The following is a 16,334-nucleotide window of genomic DNA, read 5'->3' on the forward strand; positions in this document are numbered from 1 at the left end:
TTGGTGTAATATGTTTGAGTAGCCATACTATGCTGATCATGGTTTGTGCTTGGCAGGCTGTAGTTCTACTCTGTGCTGCAAGGGGGCACTTCTGTACTGCTCTTTCTCTAGGCGGCATGATATCTCTCTAACTTGATACAATTTTTCACACTCATCATTACATATGTCTGTAAATGGCTTATTTACAATATATAGACACAGGAACGATACCATATATGGACTCCACTGTACACTGAAGTTTGTTTAATAGGTTAAGTAAACAATTTATCCCAATATTTGCTACGTAACCCCACAAGGAAAAGTTACTTCTCTTAGGGATTTGGTATTGCAGGGGTATGGAACACGTAGGTCCCATACAATAAGAGAATGTTTGAACGATGGGAACATGCATATCCTGAGTGGAGGGAGTGACGATTGCTGCGGTTGTGACTGTCGTCTGTCTCTACGCGTTGAAAAGCACGGAGTTCTTGAAATAAAGTCGTGCATCTGAAAGAAGAACAATTGAGCACTCATGAAGGCTAAAGGCTACAGCTGCATTGACAGTTTGCAAGTCTGGTCTGAAAAGTTTGCACAGAGTCACGCTCAAGCACTTTTTGTTTTCAAAGTCTTGCATTCTTATATCTTCATTTTGCATCTCTACATTTTGACGGAGGTTGGAGGGACAGTGGGATTGGTATGTTCTTGTTTGATTGACATTCTTCCCTGCTCCCAATATCCAATGGAGAAAAGGTTGCCAAATGGCTAATTCAGTGTGCTGCAGGATTTTAGAAAGCCCGCAATGTATGGTCACACCAGTGATCAGATCTGTGTGGGCCATACTTGTCCTGGATGTCCGGCCCCCGATTTCAGATCAAACTTGGGGGCCTGTTGTAAATTTCCTTGGTAGCTAGAGCTGGTCTGTATAGGTCTTGGAACAGTCTGCCATCCAGGCTATAGGCCATTACAGGTATGAATGGCGTTGATGGTGCAAACTTTTCAGACATTTTGGATGAAAGTTGAATAAGATCTTATCCTCAGATGGTACAGACTAAGAGGAGGGACCCAAGTTTCTTCACTCTGAGGAGCTGACGAGGGACGACCAAGAAGAAAGGTTCTTGAAGTACAGCTGTGCATCTGGAAACACAGAAGAACCTTTGGCTGCTTGCACATCGACAAACACTGGCCAACCTCAATTTGGAAAGGCACGGTCAAATCTAAAGGATCAAAGGCCTATATTTTTTAACCTATAAAGCTGCATGTTAAGATATTTTATATTTGGTAGAACTTAAAATTCCTGGTACCTTTCCAAATACTCATAACAGGTAACCAGTGTTTGAAACTACTTAACAAGTCACATCATTGATTTAGAGCACAGGCATGCATATACATGTAGTATTATTTGTTTCTGAAATCATCTGGAAACATAAAAAACACTTGTTGGAGAGTTAATCTATGAACTTGAATGGTCCATTTAATAGGAACAGAAAAAAAACCTTAACAATAACATTGAAGAAAAAGCATCCAGACTTTGTAGACCAAGATGTAGAAATATGAGAGTTTTTCTTACCTTGTAGTTTTCTCTCTGCATCTGTCCTGGCGTTCCTCTCCACTTCCAGCTCTTGTGAGAGACTTTCTGTAACCATGGAAACACATCAGCGTCAGAATTGAACATCTTAGGACATCTATGTTCCAAATCTACAAAAATACGACAGTTTTCAGTCATATTGACATGTGGCAATCCCTCAAGTTTCTCACCACTTCTACCAACACCTTTTATTTACATATCATATACAGATTCATTGCTGTGTAGGTGAAAATGGTATTTACTCAGTAGCTGAATTTGTGACACAAAGACTTCAGTGTGTTCATTTTCTTTTACACAAGCATGTGATTTGCACAGAGTAACAGCTAAGCTAAAAGCATATTGAAACTTGTCCCCTAAGCCTCAAGTTTCCCAACATTTCTCCAAACAGTGTTTCCTTTCTGGATTCATTGCAAACTGTGTATCAGTTCACTTTGAAGTGAATTGGTGTTTGCCTTGTTCTTGGCTTTTGTCTTGAAAGACAAAAAACAAGAACACAAAAAACATGTTATTTGCACAAGGCGTTTAACAGCTAAAGCATCCCAACTCGTCCCACAGAGCTTTAAGTTTCCCCGACACTTTACGGATTCATTACCGACTGAGTGGAAATGGTATTTGCCAAGCAGCTGAATAAACCTCTGGTGGAACCTGAGGCTGAGAAGTTGTAAGAGCCTGAAGTCGAGACCACTTCAGGACTGGCTAAGCCCCACCAGTGTATTTACTCTACAATTAGGGCGGATTGGTACTCTGACTACCTCTCCGACCGTAAGCTTTCAATGGCCCCTATTAGTTTGGAGAAAATGGTTTTGCCTTTTCTACAATTCTTTACTGTCTGTTTGGTAGTACTGGAAAATTTAAGAAGTCACAGCCACTACTACTAACCCTACCAGTGTATTACTTTATAATTAGGGCGGATTGGTACTCTGACAACCTCTCCAACTTCTCCAACCATGTGAGCTTTCAATGGCCCTATTAGTTTGGAGAAAACGGTTTTGCCTTTTCTACAATTCTTTACTTTCCCTTGGCTAGTACTGGCCGAAGTTTATTTCGCAAGGAGAGGAAAATGTAAGAACTCGCAGCCCCAGCAAACTGTATTTACTCTCTGACGACCCCTCAGACCGTTTGCTTTCGATGGACCCTTCTTAGATTGGAGAAAATGGTTTTGCCCTGTCTACAATTGGCTAGCACTGGCCAAAATTTCTTTTGCAAGGAGAGGAAAATGTAAGAACTCACAGCCACTACTAGCCCCACCAGTGTACTGTACTCTACAAATAGGGTGGATTGGTACTCTGACTACCTCTCCAACCGTGTGAGCTTTCAATGGACCCCATTAGTATGGAGAAACGGTGAGAAAAGAAAGGCGAGTTAAGCCGGGGTTAAGGAGTGGACTGGTGAAATGTGGAGCTGAATCAAGAGTAGAGATTGGACAATTTAGGGAATGATTTGTTAGACTCTACTGAGTTAGAGTAACAATTGGTCAGCTGGTCACTTACACGTAACTGACCCATTTCTTTTTTTTCAGTCACCAAATGGGAGGAACATGTAACTTGTAAGAACTTGGAGTAGCAGCAATACAGTGAAAGTACTTTTCAAACAGAAGTTTCAGTTGCAGATTTAATTTGATTTGTTTTTCTGTTGTTGCTGTTATTTCTTTTTTTTTGCCTTTTCTACAATTCAATACTTCCCCTTGGCTAGTTGACTTGAGAGAGAAAAATTGAAGAAATCACAGCCAGAAATACAGAATCATAAAAAAAATGAGAGAAAAAACAAGAACATAATCCCAACGAACCTCTGCTTGGAGAGAACAGAAAAAGAATATTGTTCCTAAATTAGAACTAGAAGAGCAGAAAAAAGGATAGAAGAACAAGACCATAAATCCAGCAAGCATTCAAGTTCAGGTTGCTGAATTTCACCTCCTGCCATAAATGCCTGCACTCTGCACAACATAAATCAACAATTCACCTTCGTCTCACCAATAACGCCACAAACTCCCGCCAAATCCGGGCCTGCCTATCAGACATGTTGAAAGTACGACTACAAATGTACCAACCACGGCCTTGGGTGTTTGGGCCTTTACTTTCCCTTGGCTAGTAGTGAATGATATTTCTTTTATAGGGAGAGGAAAATTGAAGACATCTCAGCCTCTACTATAAGGATAAAAGGATAACATAACCCCCAACAAAACCTCTAATAGGAGAGTACAGAAAAATGATATTGTTCATAAATGAGAACTGGAATAGTATGAAAAAGAATAGAAGAACAAAGACAATAAATCCAGCAAGAATTAAAGTTCAGGTTGCTGAATTCCACCTCCTACCATAAATGCCTCCACTCTGCACAACATAAATCAACAATTCACCTTCGTCTCACCAATAACGCCACAAACTCCCGCCAAATCCTCCCCTGCCTATCGGACATGTTGAAAGTACGACTACAAATGTACCAACCACGACCTTGGATGTTTGGGCCTCCTAGGGGCTTAGTCCTGATCCCCCTTCCCATAATCCAACTGTAGTCGAGATGTCTGCCCGATAGCCACCCAATATGTCAGGCTGAGTTCCGCCACAAACCAAATCAAACCCAGGTTAACCGAGATCAAATGCTCTTCATGGAATGGACAATAAACCAATATGGGTGATAACATCAGCTTATTTGGGTTCCATCCTGCCAGCGCGCAGACAGCAGAACTCAGTCTAGCACTGAAGTGGACTTTAAAGCATGTACCATGCTCAGCTCTACATGTATGTAATAAAGCGGTGCTCGAAATACAGGCAGCAACCTAAGCCAACATTACAGGTCAATGTCCCACTTCCAAGTTATTACTTCTTCAAATCTGCTACTTATCCATTATCTTTTCCTCCAGTTACTACTTATGCTTTATCAGGTTTAAGATTAAGTTGCCCCAAGCAAATGTGTTTTCGTTTGCAAGTGGCTATCTTGAGCACTGAAGGAAGGCAAGTAGAGGCTGCGACCAATGATTGTGCAAAAACTTGGCAGATTGTTAAATGAGTTCTAAGGATAAAGAATGAATATCTTAACACTTTGTGTGTCCTGTCTTTTATATCATAATTTTACAGTACTACATTGTGCATAATATCAAGGTCACACAATCTCAATTTTGATCTCTCAGCAGCCTTGTGCAAAACAAAACAATGTATATAAACCTCTGATGTGTCTAGATAATAATAAATGAGGTTACAAGATGTAGCTACCATACATGTACATGACTACACATGTAGCTTGGGGCAAGAGCAATACTGTAGGTAGGCATAAAAAAGTACATACATATTCTATATTGGATATCAGCCTGGTTAGGGTTGCATTATCCATGGTATCTCAATGAAGGTAAGGCATCCAGGTAATAAGATAATTCCAAATATTAGTTACTGAAACAACTGGATGTAATATTGGCCAAAATGGTCAAGACATTTCATAAAGCATCCAATGTCTTTTGATTGCCAGGTTTATACCCTAAAGATAATGATAAGTTACATACCTACAAATGAATTGACAAATTTTGTACAAGGCTGTTCTGTTGGACTGAGCTGGTCTGGTAAACTATGGGTCGAGTTGCTTTTGACATCCCTTAAACTTCTCCCAGACCCATGACACTTAAGGACTCTTAGGAAGGGGTCAAGAGGCGAGGCAGGGATAATGGGAAGTCAGTGATCACTTAGAAGGTTGTAACATTATCCTGACATCTTAAGACATTTCCAGCCAAGTCTTGGGCCAAAACTCATGAAGTCATAATCAAGACCAGGTCAGCCTTTTCACTCCTCCTCCGGACATACTGTAGATCATGTATTTAAGTTTGCAGAGATTTGATTTTATGTAAGGAGAACATGGAGAGTACTCAGAGAGAGTTTGTGACAGTGCTATAGTATAAGTCATACACTGTACAGTAATGGAAACACAAGCACCTCTTAAGACAGCAAAGTCGGAAACCACCTACAAGCCCTGGGCAAGAGTGCTAAAGACGGACAGAACAGTTGCTAAATTCTACAGTGCACGCAAGACCAACTGTCACTGATCTAACTATATGTACTAGGCCTCTGGATACAAAGCAGACAAACGCTACCAAAAATATTAACCTTCTTGGCGAAGGAAATAAACGTGGATTTGTACCTAACCTTAATACTTTGTTAGTATTCATGCATCTTCACTGTAACAGGCACCTACAACAGTACATCATAACACTGTACAAAATGTAAGAGGGCAGAAGACAGACCAAAAACTTTTGTGGTGGTTTACTGAGTTCATGGTGAAACAGTCACCACAAAAACCACAAAGTTTAACATAAAATTCAAACCACCGCAAACACTTCTGTATTTACAGTATGCAGGGTCAGCCACAAGGTCAAACAAACAAATAACTTTCTCTTTTTATGAGAGCCTCAAAATACCACAACCAACTGCAGCTTGGATTTATCCTGACATTTACAAATTACACTGGACTTAATTAGATTTTTGACCTATTAAAATGCCTGCAGTGCAATTTATTATCAGTCAAATGCGATCAAAATGAAGGCAAACTGGAGGATGCAATACGAACATATGTCAATCATTCTGGAGATGTAAAATACACTTCAATGCCACACTTGAAGGAGAAGTGACCTAGGTCATAGGTCAGGTCACCAAAAGGTTCTGAGTAGGTTCCCAGAAAGATTGGTGTCACTTGGGCATGTGGTGTCAATTTTTGCCCCATAACGCTAATGACTTTGTAGAAATATGATAAATTTGTTTTTATGTGAAGTTTCAAGTTGTGGAATTTGAAGACAACAACATTAGGTCACACCAAGACAACTTTTGCCCTATAACTCTAAGGACTCCATAGAAATATGCCACATAACTCTATTATAAAGGACTCTAATAGATACAAACAAGATAACTTTGTTTTTATGTGAAGTTTCAAGATATGAAATTCAAAGAGAACAACTTTGCGTCACACCAAGAAAACATGCTACACAGTGCTGAGCAAGACTTGGAAATCTTCAATTTACCTGTTGGGCATAAATGTGTTTGCAACAATGAACAGATCATTCAAACTCATTGACATTTGTACAAATTACAGGACAGGACAAAACAAACCACACTGATATTTTCAGTGTGTCGACTACTCAGAGACTTTTTCTGCAATCATTTGACCAAAATGGGTTTCATTCATGGGTTTGACTTGACAAATGAACAAAGTCACCAGTTGGAATCCCAACTACATCCCAACTGTATCCACAGATTTTTGTCCCGACCTTTAGGAATACGTTTCACCTTGACCCGTGGGTTGGGTTTAAACCTGTGTTGGTAACACCCACCTCACCTGTCAAAGTAGGGACAACATCGAATCCATCTTACACTGGCGGTAAAGCCTTTTTTTTTCAGGAATTCTTTTCAGCCCATGCTTACATAATCTTTAAATTAGAACAGGTGCTTTGCCTGCCATGTGTGTTTTTTTGTCATTAGACTTTTGAACCTGCTGTCAACTTTGTTGCTCGATTAGTTGAAACCAGTTTCACAAAAAGAATTGGAAGCTCAATACTCCATTGTCATCTTGTTGGGGGCTTATTGTCTTTCAAGTTCTGTATTTTCTTTCATTTGTTCCATGAGTACCTTAATGCCCTAGGTACATTCAAACCTGCCCAAGAAGACCACTATAAAGGGAACCAATAAAATCTGGTTAATGAGGAAAGGTGGTCACTACAGGCAAGACTCGTAATGACTGTCGATGGGAAAAATGACTAAAGGGACCAACAAAAAATGGTCAGGTGGTCCAAATGTAGAAGTAGTCACTTACTTGTACAGGTTTCACTGAATTTAAAAGCAAAAACAAACTAGCAGGTGACTTGCCAACATTAGTTTAGTATAATACGTGCATTTTTAGGTGTAAGTGACGTTAAGATGTAAATAGTCTCAATGTAACATGTTTGTGTAGGTTTCTAATGACTCAAAGAGGACTGAAGATCTTTCAAATAAACAAATCATGCCCAAAAGCAGCCAAAACCTCACATTTGCTTAGGGATTAAGTTTAGAGGCCTTCAATTTTCACCAGGGTAGCAGGTTTCATCCTCAGGGTCAGGGGTCAAACCTTTAATATCTGTTGACCTTCCAGACAGATGCAGATACTGGGCAGAGGTAAGAATCCTTCATCACAAGATGGCTGAGGGATTACCTGGTTACGGTCCAGCTCTTCCGCAGATGGTTGGGCTTAAGCCCCAGGAAAAGGGCAGACAGTAGCTGTCAAGGCTGGAAATCTATTCAGCCCTTAGTTAACTCGGCTCTGTCACTTGGCCAACACCCTGGTCAACTTGGCACAACAATGTGCTCAACTCGCCCAAACACCCTGGTCAGCCTAACAGTAGTTAAACACCTTGATCAACTCGGCCAGGGCAAGGGTTACTGTTTCGTCAGTGTTTAGGGCCAACTTGACCAGGTTGCAGGGCTGCGTCATCGGTCAAGTAATTGATAAAGGTCCTTATTGTCCAACATATGCCTGTTATCCAGCTCTTTTGCATATGGTTAGGCTTAAGCCCCAGGAAGAAAGCGGACAGTAGCTGTCAAGGCTGGAAATGTCAGCTGGAATCAGACAATTTGGCCCTATGATAACTTGGGCTCTGTCACTTGGCCCAACAACGTTGTCATGTTGGCCAAAACCCTGGTCTGGGCCAGAGCAAGGTCAGGAAAAAGCGGACAGAAGCTGTCAAGGCTGGAGATACATGTATCTAAACTGGAATCAGACAATTTGGCCCTTTGGTAACTTGGGCTCTGTCACTTGGCCCAACAACGTTGTCAAGTTGGCCAAAACCCTAGTCAAAGACATGCCCCAAACCCTGGTCAACTTGGCCAGAGCAAGGTCAGGAAAAAGCAAACAGTAGCTGTCAAGGCTGGAAATGTCAACTGGAATCAGACAATTTGGCCCTTTGGTAACTTGGGCTCTGTCACTTGGCCTAACACACTGGTCTACTTGGCCCAACACCCTGGTGAACTCAGCCCGACACCCTGGTCAACTCTGCCCCAGAAAGAAAGCGGACGGTAGCTGTCAAGACGGGAGATCTAAACTGAAATCAGACAATTTGGCCCTTCGGTAACTCTTGGCTCTGTCCTTGGCCCAACACCCTGATCAACTAGGCCCATCCTGGTCAACTTGGCCCAACAATGGCTCCTATAGCCAAACAAACTCCTAGGCCAGCTTCATTCCTCTGGCAGCTTTTGACACTACATGTATCTTATGTTGGTCCAACACCCTGGTCAGCATAGCACCCTGGTCAACTTGGCCAGGGCAAGGGTTTCCACAAAATTAGGGCCAAGTTGACCACAGCACTGGGCAGAGTTGGCGTCATCAGCTGAGTTAATAAAAGGCTTAATTGTCCAACATATGCCTGTTACAGTCCAGCTCATACATGTATGCAGATGGTTGAATTTAAGTCTCAGGAATAAAGCAGACAGTAGCTGTCAGGGCTGGAGATCTTCACCAAGTGGTTTTGTTTACACAAATCTAGAAGAAGATGGGATGCATTACAACTCTCTATCTTCATGGCTACCTTGTCCCCCCAACGGCCCCCAACGACTAGGTAGGTAGGTTAGGTACACTCAGAGCACTTAGCCTCCTCCTGCATGTGCTCTTCTGGGTGGATAACACTTTCTTCAATGCATTTTTTGCTGATTTGCACTGTTAAAGCACATATATGTACAAAATGTACATGTACAGAATATGAGATGATACTACTACTCTACTCCAGACTCTTTTCTGATCTCTCGTTTTGTAACTCATATGGCTAAACTGAATCAGTATGTCAAGGAATGCAATGAGAAGAAAAAAATTAGTTGTGGGGGAAGGTCGAGATGGCAACTGAGGCAACTGGTCTACTTGAATTACAAATGCTGTATCTATCCAAATCCAAAATGCATCAAAATAGAAATCATACATTTCACTTGTTACAGGCAAGCTTTGTATGTCACTTGAAAGGTCATTTCTTACTTTAAATCCTGATACATGGTACATTGCATACCAATCTTAAATGTTATTATTACAATACAGATTTTGTTTGGTTTGAAATTTATCTTAGACTTTAATAGTGATCCATAATCACCAGTAGTGTGTTGTAAGATTCAAGGTAACAGGATTTGGGGTAATTTACTGTTTGTTGGTTAGACTTCTGTGCTTACAGTACTTTGATAAACATGGTGGGATGCGATACGGCACCTTGTTATATGATATATTGTCAAAGAGCCTCTCATTCCATTTGGATGTAATCAGTACTTCTCGCTAATGTAGTTTCCACTGTCTCATCAGCCTTGGCGTTTGCATGCAATCATTTTTCACTGTCAGAAGACAAAACCCCCTCCCGCGCACACAGTCACACCTCACAAACACGCTAACCCTCCAGCGTTGAGCACAAATAACACGGAAGACAAATGTACCCCTTCCCCTTATCTTAAAGCGGAGATTTGATACTTTTCCTGATATCTGTGGTAGGTAGAATAATGGGACGGATTACCTGAACAACCAGAAAGAAGCCGCGGATTCGATACTCGCCTCAGAATTCAATTTACCAACCCAGTGCCTGGCACCATCACCAAATAAGACCATTTGTCTTTTTCTGCAGAGTTATTCGCAAGCCTCATAACACCTGATACTATAGCTGCGAAGAAATTGTGATTTAGTTGGTTTGTAACAGGGATAGTCTGTCTTTTATATGTTTCTTATTGTACTACTTCAGTAACCTTAAAAGCTTATCTCAAAAGTGTTAGTGTAACGCTGTCTTAAATGGATTCGAATCGAGTAACGAAAGAGTTCTGTGATGTGTTCTGAGAGGAAAAAGGCGCAGAATGTCATTGTGACATTCAAGACAGCTTCTTCAAAATGCACGGCATTTGTCTGAGTCCTGAATTTAACAGCACAATGCACCCTCAGTGATTGATGATAGAATGTAAAACTGCCTCAACACTCTTAAACTTTCTAACGTGGTTTCCCTGATGCCTTGACAAGTGACTAAGCTTTCTCCAATATCTCAGCAAATATCCAACGTCCCGTTTAGCAATTGCAAAATGTTCTGATCACCAGCGCTTACATTTAGCTCTTTGCAACAGTCCCAGGCTAGCCAAGAAGCCCTGGCTGTAACTTTTTGGTAGAGTAATGCTTTACCTGAACCATTGAGAACCCTAAAACTGTCAGAGGATGCAGCATATAGGCTACCTCACGGATAAAGGCTAACTAGCTTTACAGACAACAGAAACGTACCGTTGAGAACCCTGAGACTGTCTGATGACGTCTGTTTGATACCTGGATGTAGCAACATATGTGTTACCTCACAGACAAAGGTGGACTAGCTTTACGTACCGTTGAGAACCCTAACATTGTCAGAGACTGTCTGTTTGACGCCGTCCTCGGCCTGGATACCGCAGCACATAGGTTACCTCACGGATAAAGGCAAACTAGCTTTACAGACAACAGAAACGTACCGTTGAGAACCCTGAGACTGTCAGAGGACATCTGTTTGACAGTGGCATATGGGTTACCTCGCGGATAAAGGCAACCTAGCTTTACAAACGTACCGTTGAGAACCCTGAGACTGTCTGAAGATGTCTGTTTGACTCCGTCCTCGGCCTGGATGCGTCGGCGCTGCTCCTGCTCCAGCTGCTCCAGCATTTTCCTCTTGGCCTTCTTCTCCTTCTTCAGCCTCTTCTGTAGGACAGCTGACAGGGAAAAGGGAAACATTGTCAGGATAAACACCTATGTTTAAAGGTCTCAGAACACATACAAGGGTTTACATGGTTAAGGACCCAGTGAGGAGGGTTGATGCCCCAAACTTGGCCTTCTTCTCCTTCTTCAGCCTCTTCTGCAGGACAGCTGATGGGGAAAGGGCAACATCGTCAGGATAAACATACATGTATTATAAGGTCTCAGAACACAGTTTTTCATCTACAGGAGTTTAAGACCCAGTGAGGATGGTCGATGTCTCAAATTTCGCCGCCTTCTCCTTCTTCAGCCTCTTCTGCAGGACAGCTGACGGGGAAAAAGGGCAACATTGTCAGGATAAACACGTATATTATAAGGTCTCAAGTCTCAGAACACAGTTTTTCACCTACAGGAGTTTACAGTGAGGAGGGTCGATGCCCCAAACTAGGTCTTCTTTTCCAGGACAGCTGATAGGGAAAAGGGCAACATCGTCAGGACAGTTATTTTTGTTCAAAGAATCAAACACAGTGATGTTTACTGGTTAGTTGTGAATCAACAAGTAATTGAGAAATAAAAACAAATCACTGCAACTTTAAAAAATTGACAATTCACAGGTGTTTCTTCAAGTTATCATTTTTCATTTAACATGCTGAAGTCATACATGTTGCGATGATCTACAATTTTTGTAAATGTACACCTCCACTTAAGGGAAGTAGGCACAACTTCCGAGTCTGCTAGGGATTCGAACCAAGAACATTTAGATTCTAAGTTGACAGCCCCAACCACAAGACCACTTTCCACCAGATCAATCTGTGTGCCTTCATGTCTACCTTGTCCCCCTAATGACCTGGAAGTCATGGGACTAGGTAGTTAGGCACAGTCTTTATGAATAAATTTGAACCCAATGGTTCAGCCTTTAGTTAAAAACCCTAACCACCTTGCCACCTCCATCTGTGTACCTGTACCTTGCACGGTACTTATGAGTGAATATTAACCCAGTGGTTCGGCCATACCTCGACTCCTCTGCTCCTCCCCCAGTTGCTTCTCCAGGGCCTCCCTGAGTTCCCGCTCTCGTAACAACTCCATCTTCAGCTCCGCTGTGGAGGACAGAGGAAACATTGTTAACTATTAGTCCTGTCTGTATCCTCTTCCATAGCCTCATGGCCTTTGTATGTACAAACTAATCTTATGGTTAGCACATTTACTTTCATGGAGAACTGTAGGTCCTCTGAGCTCGAAACCTTAATATAGCGGTGTCAGAATATCAAGCATCTACAATGTAGATAGCGTAAATAGTCCGTGGTTAGCAGACCTGCTTCTGGAACTAGAGAAATGGGTTTGATCCGTGCTGTGTCGCTCACTTGCACGTTACTAGAAAGGGGTTCAGTCTTAAGGGTGGGACATGATCCACGGCTCACTGTAATTGTGGAAAAGCACTAGGGGAATTTTCCCCAGCACACAGAACCTGCATTAACTGTACATAGTGCCTGTCTTCACAACCAGAATAGCTCTTCAGTCAACTGAACAGGATTGGTATCACTTTTGGTGTAACTTTCCAGCCCACAACCTGGTGATGCAAAACCTAGATTGTAAACTGAAATATCAACACAATAAAAAGTCAAGTTCATGGTGACTGTTAAAATAATGTCATCCTCTCACCCACCTTTCTCCATGGTAACCTGCTTCTCCTGTTGCCGGGCGTTGTCGGCTGCGACCTTGAGTAACCCCTGGATGTTGGTGAGGAGCGTTTCCGTGGAGGAGATGTTCTCTGGCAGGAAGGGGGCCATACCAACCAGGCTCTGCATGGAGGGGTTTCCCTCCGAGTGGGAGTCCGGACTTTCTAATGAGTCTAGAGGACAAAAAAGACGATATGTTACTGTAAATGCATTTAAGTTCGCGGGGATTTAAGTTCGCGGTAGCGGGAAAAAGGACTTTTTGCGGTGGATTTAAGTTCGCAGTAGCACTATACACTGTAGTCTCTTACTGCCATGGAAAATGTTTGCGGTGGTTTTGAGTTCGCGGTGAAGCAGCCATCGCAAAAATTCACGAACATTAACCCACCGCGAAAGTTTCTCCATTTACAGTATATCTTTATATAACTGTTAGTCCAAGTTGAAGTCGAACATGACTGTTAGCGTTAAGCCATAGCCGATGCTGTGGGGCTGATGTTGATTAATTTGGATTTTACCATGGTCAATATTGACTAACTTAGGCCATATATCATATATCATGTTAAGTCCAAGTGCTGCATGTAAGTCACAAGAAACAAGATGTTGCACCATTCTGTTTTGACACCAAGAAGCTCCGATGCCCCTATAGCTATGTTTGACGCCCATAGATGTATGTTAGGGTTAGGGGGCATCAGAACATTTATCATAAGCCTTAAATGTGTTGGAACATAGAGGTGTCACCAATCAAAAGCAGAGGTATTTTTTTATACGTTTGTTTAGTCTTTTTTATCAGGCTTTCTATTTTGTATTGTATCTTGTATTGTCAAAACCTGACCTCTGCCGACACATGGAAAAAGTGACCACTTTTTGGTGGTACCATGGATAATTTTTTCCCAACACAGCATTACAAATCCTATCTATAGAGGCAAGTAGGATTATGAAATTGCTGTGGACTGGTGTGTATTTTGTGTACTTTTATATATGTTTCACTGTCTCTGCCAGGTGAGGCATACTCGAAAAGCACATCAAAGCAGCTACTGTAATATTCATAACTCACATTGTGAAATAATTGCGATTGCTGCATGCAACTTTCAAAGGGACTTAATTTCCTGTAGATCGTAAAAGAATCCAACCGATAGAAGTACCTCAATAAAAAATGCATTACAGTAATTTCATTTGGCTGGCTTTTAGATTCTTGACATATTTCATTTGCTATGGGTTATTTCATTTCAAATACTTGGGGGGGGGGGGGTCAAATAATTTTTTTCGAAATGAAAAACACTTTGATACACCGAAAAACAGTAAGAGGAAGAAGTGAAATATAGATAAAATTGACCAGAATTTTATGGAAGGAAAGGTTGCAAGTTTATTCACATCTAGCTAGTACAGTCCTGTTTATGTATCTAATTTGTAGCCTGTATTCACACAATCTCTCGCTGGCTGGGGTTAATGACCCCCACCCCAAGGTAGTGGCAACTGTAAGGCCGGCTGCTAGGAGCGCGATTTTAGTCAGGCTTTCTATATTGGTCCATTTGGAACGAAAAAAGAGGGGACTCGGTACAGATTATCTTTTAAAATACAAATGTGCACACAATTGTCAAATGCCAGAATTAATTGCTACATGTATTTTCAGCTTTGAAGCCAAAATCGTACATCAAGAACCTTTTACAGTCAGTGTGCTTATCTCTGGAATTCACACAGACTATGAGATTTATTATTGGATCGGTGAGTACCGTATGGTAGTTGTCTACAGCGAGGCACTTTCATCATTGACAAAAGCATGAGCTACAGCATGCCAAAAATGTAGGTTCAGATCCTGCTTTCTGTCACTTTTAGACACAACACATTCAGGAGTGAATGTGACAAATGCAGCACAGTTCTTTTTGTATGAAAATGATCAAATGCAGTCAAACCTGTACAAGTGACCATCTTAACACAAGGAACAAATGTCCAATATATGACCACTTTTTGGTGGTCCCTTAAAATGATTCTTTTCCCATTAGTAAGACACTTATCTATGAATTAAGGGAAAAATGACTTCTGTAACAATTACATCAAGGGATCTGTGCTGCATTCACATATGGAGAGTTCTTACTAGCATACGAAAACGACCAATTTCAATGGTATTGACCCAAAGTCATCGAAATGTGCTAAATGCCATTTAATTCTCCTATCGTTCCCCAGGCAAAAATCACATTAAACAGGTGTACATTTCTGCCTGTTGTTCAACTAGGTCCAGCTTTTAAGTTCAAACAGGACTTTTACTGTATCCAGAGCTCTAACTGCAACTCTTACTGCAAAGTATCTTATTCGCATATGAAAAAGAGCAAATAGTTTTGACTCAAAGTCATTGAAATCTGCGAAATGACATTTAATTCTGTCTTTCCTACCTGTTGTTCCCCATGGCCCAGCTTTTAAAACAGGACTTTTACAGTATCAAATTGAGAGCTTTTACTAAGTTGCTGTAACATGTCTTACTAGCATATGAAAACGATCAAATTCAATAGTTTTGAGCTTTGAACCAAAGTCGTTGAAATCTGCTAAATGCCATTTAATTCCCCTATCTTTCTTTAGGCAGAGATCACATTAATTGAGTAGCTATAAATTTCAGCTTGTTGTTTCCCAACTTTTGGAACAGGACTTTAATATGTACTGTCTCATATCACAGTTCTTACTACAACAAGGTAGCATACGAAAATGATCAAATTCAATAGTTTTGACCCAAAGTTGTTGAAATCTGCTAAATGCCATTTAATTCTCCTGTCTTTCCTAACAGAAAACCCCTTGAGCAGCAGCTATAAATTTCGGACTCTTGTTCCTGGGCGAGCTCTGAACTCTGTGTGACCCCCACTGAACTTTATTTGCCCTAAGTCCTGGCAGAAATACAATCTGAGTAAAGCCCAACTCAAAACAGGAATATAAACTACTGATAACCATCAGACAAAACAAGCACTAAATAATTCCTGTCACAGATTTACCCATTGTCCCTGACTAAATACTTTCAGGAAGGATGTGAAGACAAATACAGGATGTCCCCGATTCACTGCCCCAATGAACATTAGAAAAATACTATAGCGAAGTTTCTTTGATTTTAATCTGTGTTTTTTTCTTTATCCTGCAATGTTTGTAGCATCATGCCTTACTTTCTAATGGATATTTGCTGTCGCTCTTGTCAAACACTGACAACAGGACAAAGAAAGAAAGAAATGAACAAATATCGACCTGGTAGTGGTATGTTGTCCTCTAATACTTAGTCTTATATGTTTTTTCATTGACCCTTTCCACAAGAAAATACTAAAAGAAGAAAGGTATCTACATACTAGTATAGTCAAACAATGAAGCATATATGAGAGCTCAACATAAGGACAACCCTGCCAATACGACTACTTTCTAGCGTTCCCTTTGCTACTTTTTTCCCACTGAGAATTAAGACA

At 41.1% G+C, this 16,334-nt stretch overlaps 1 protein-coding gene across 1 annotated transcript in view; it reads right to left on the reverse strand.

Moving 5' to 3' along the window:
- Positions 1–16,334, reverse strand: part of LOC118419501 (dachshund homolog 1-like) — a gene marked incomplete in the record, with an annotated part of 57,393 nt that overhangs the window by 449 nt on the left and 40,610 nt on the right. Inside the window, 5 exon segments of the mRNA XM_035825907.1 lie at positions 1–486; positions 1,547–1,612; positions 11,107–11,247; positions 12,244–12,327; positions 12,894–13,079. Coding sequence (XP_035681800.1) covers positions 443–486; positions 1,547–1,612; positions 11,107–11,247; positions 12,244–12,327; positions 12,894–13,079 — 521 coding nt within the window.

Source organism: Branchiostoma floridae, chromosome 7 (assembly GCF_000003815.2).
Source record: "Branchiostoma floridae strain S238N-H82 chromosome 7, Bfl_VNyyK, whole genome shotgun sequence".
NCBI lineage: Eukaryota > Metazoa > Chordata > Leptocardii > Amphioxiformes > Branchiostomatidae > Branchiostoma > Branchiostoma floridae.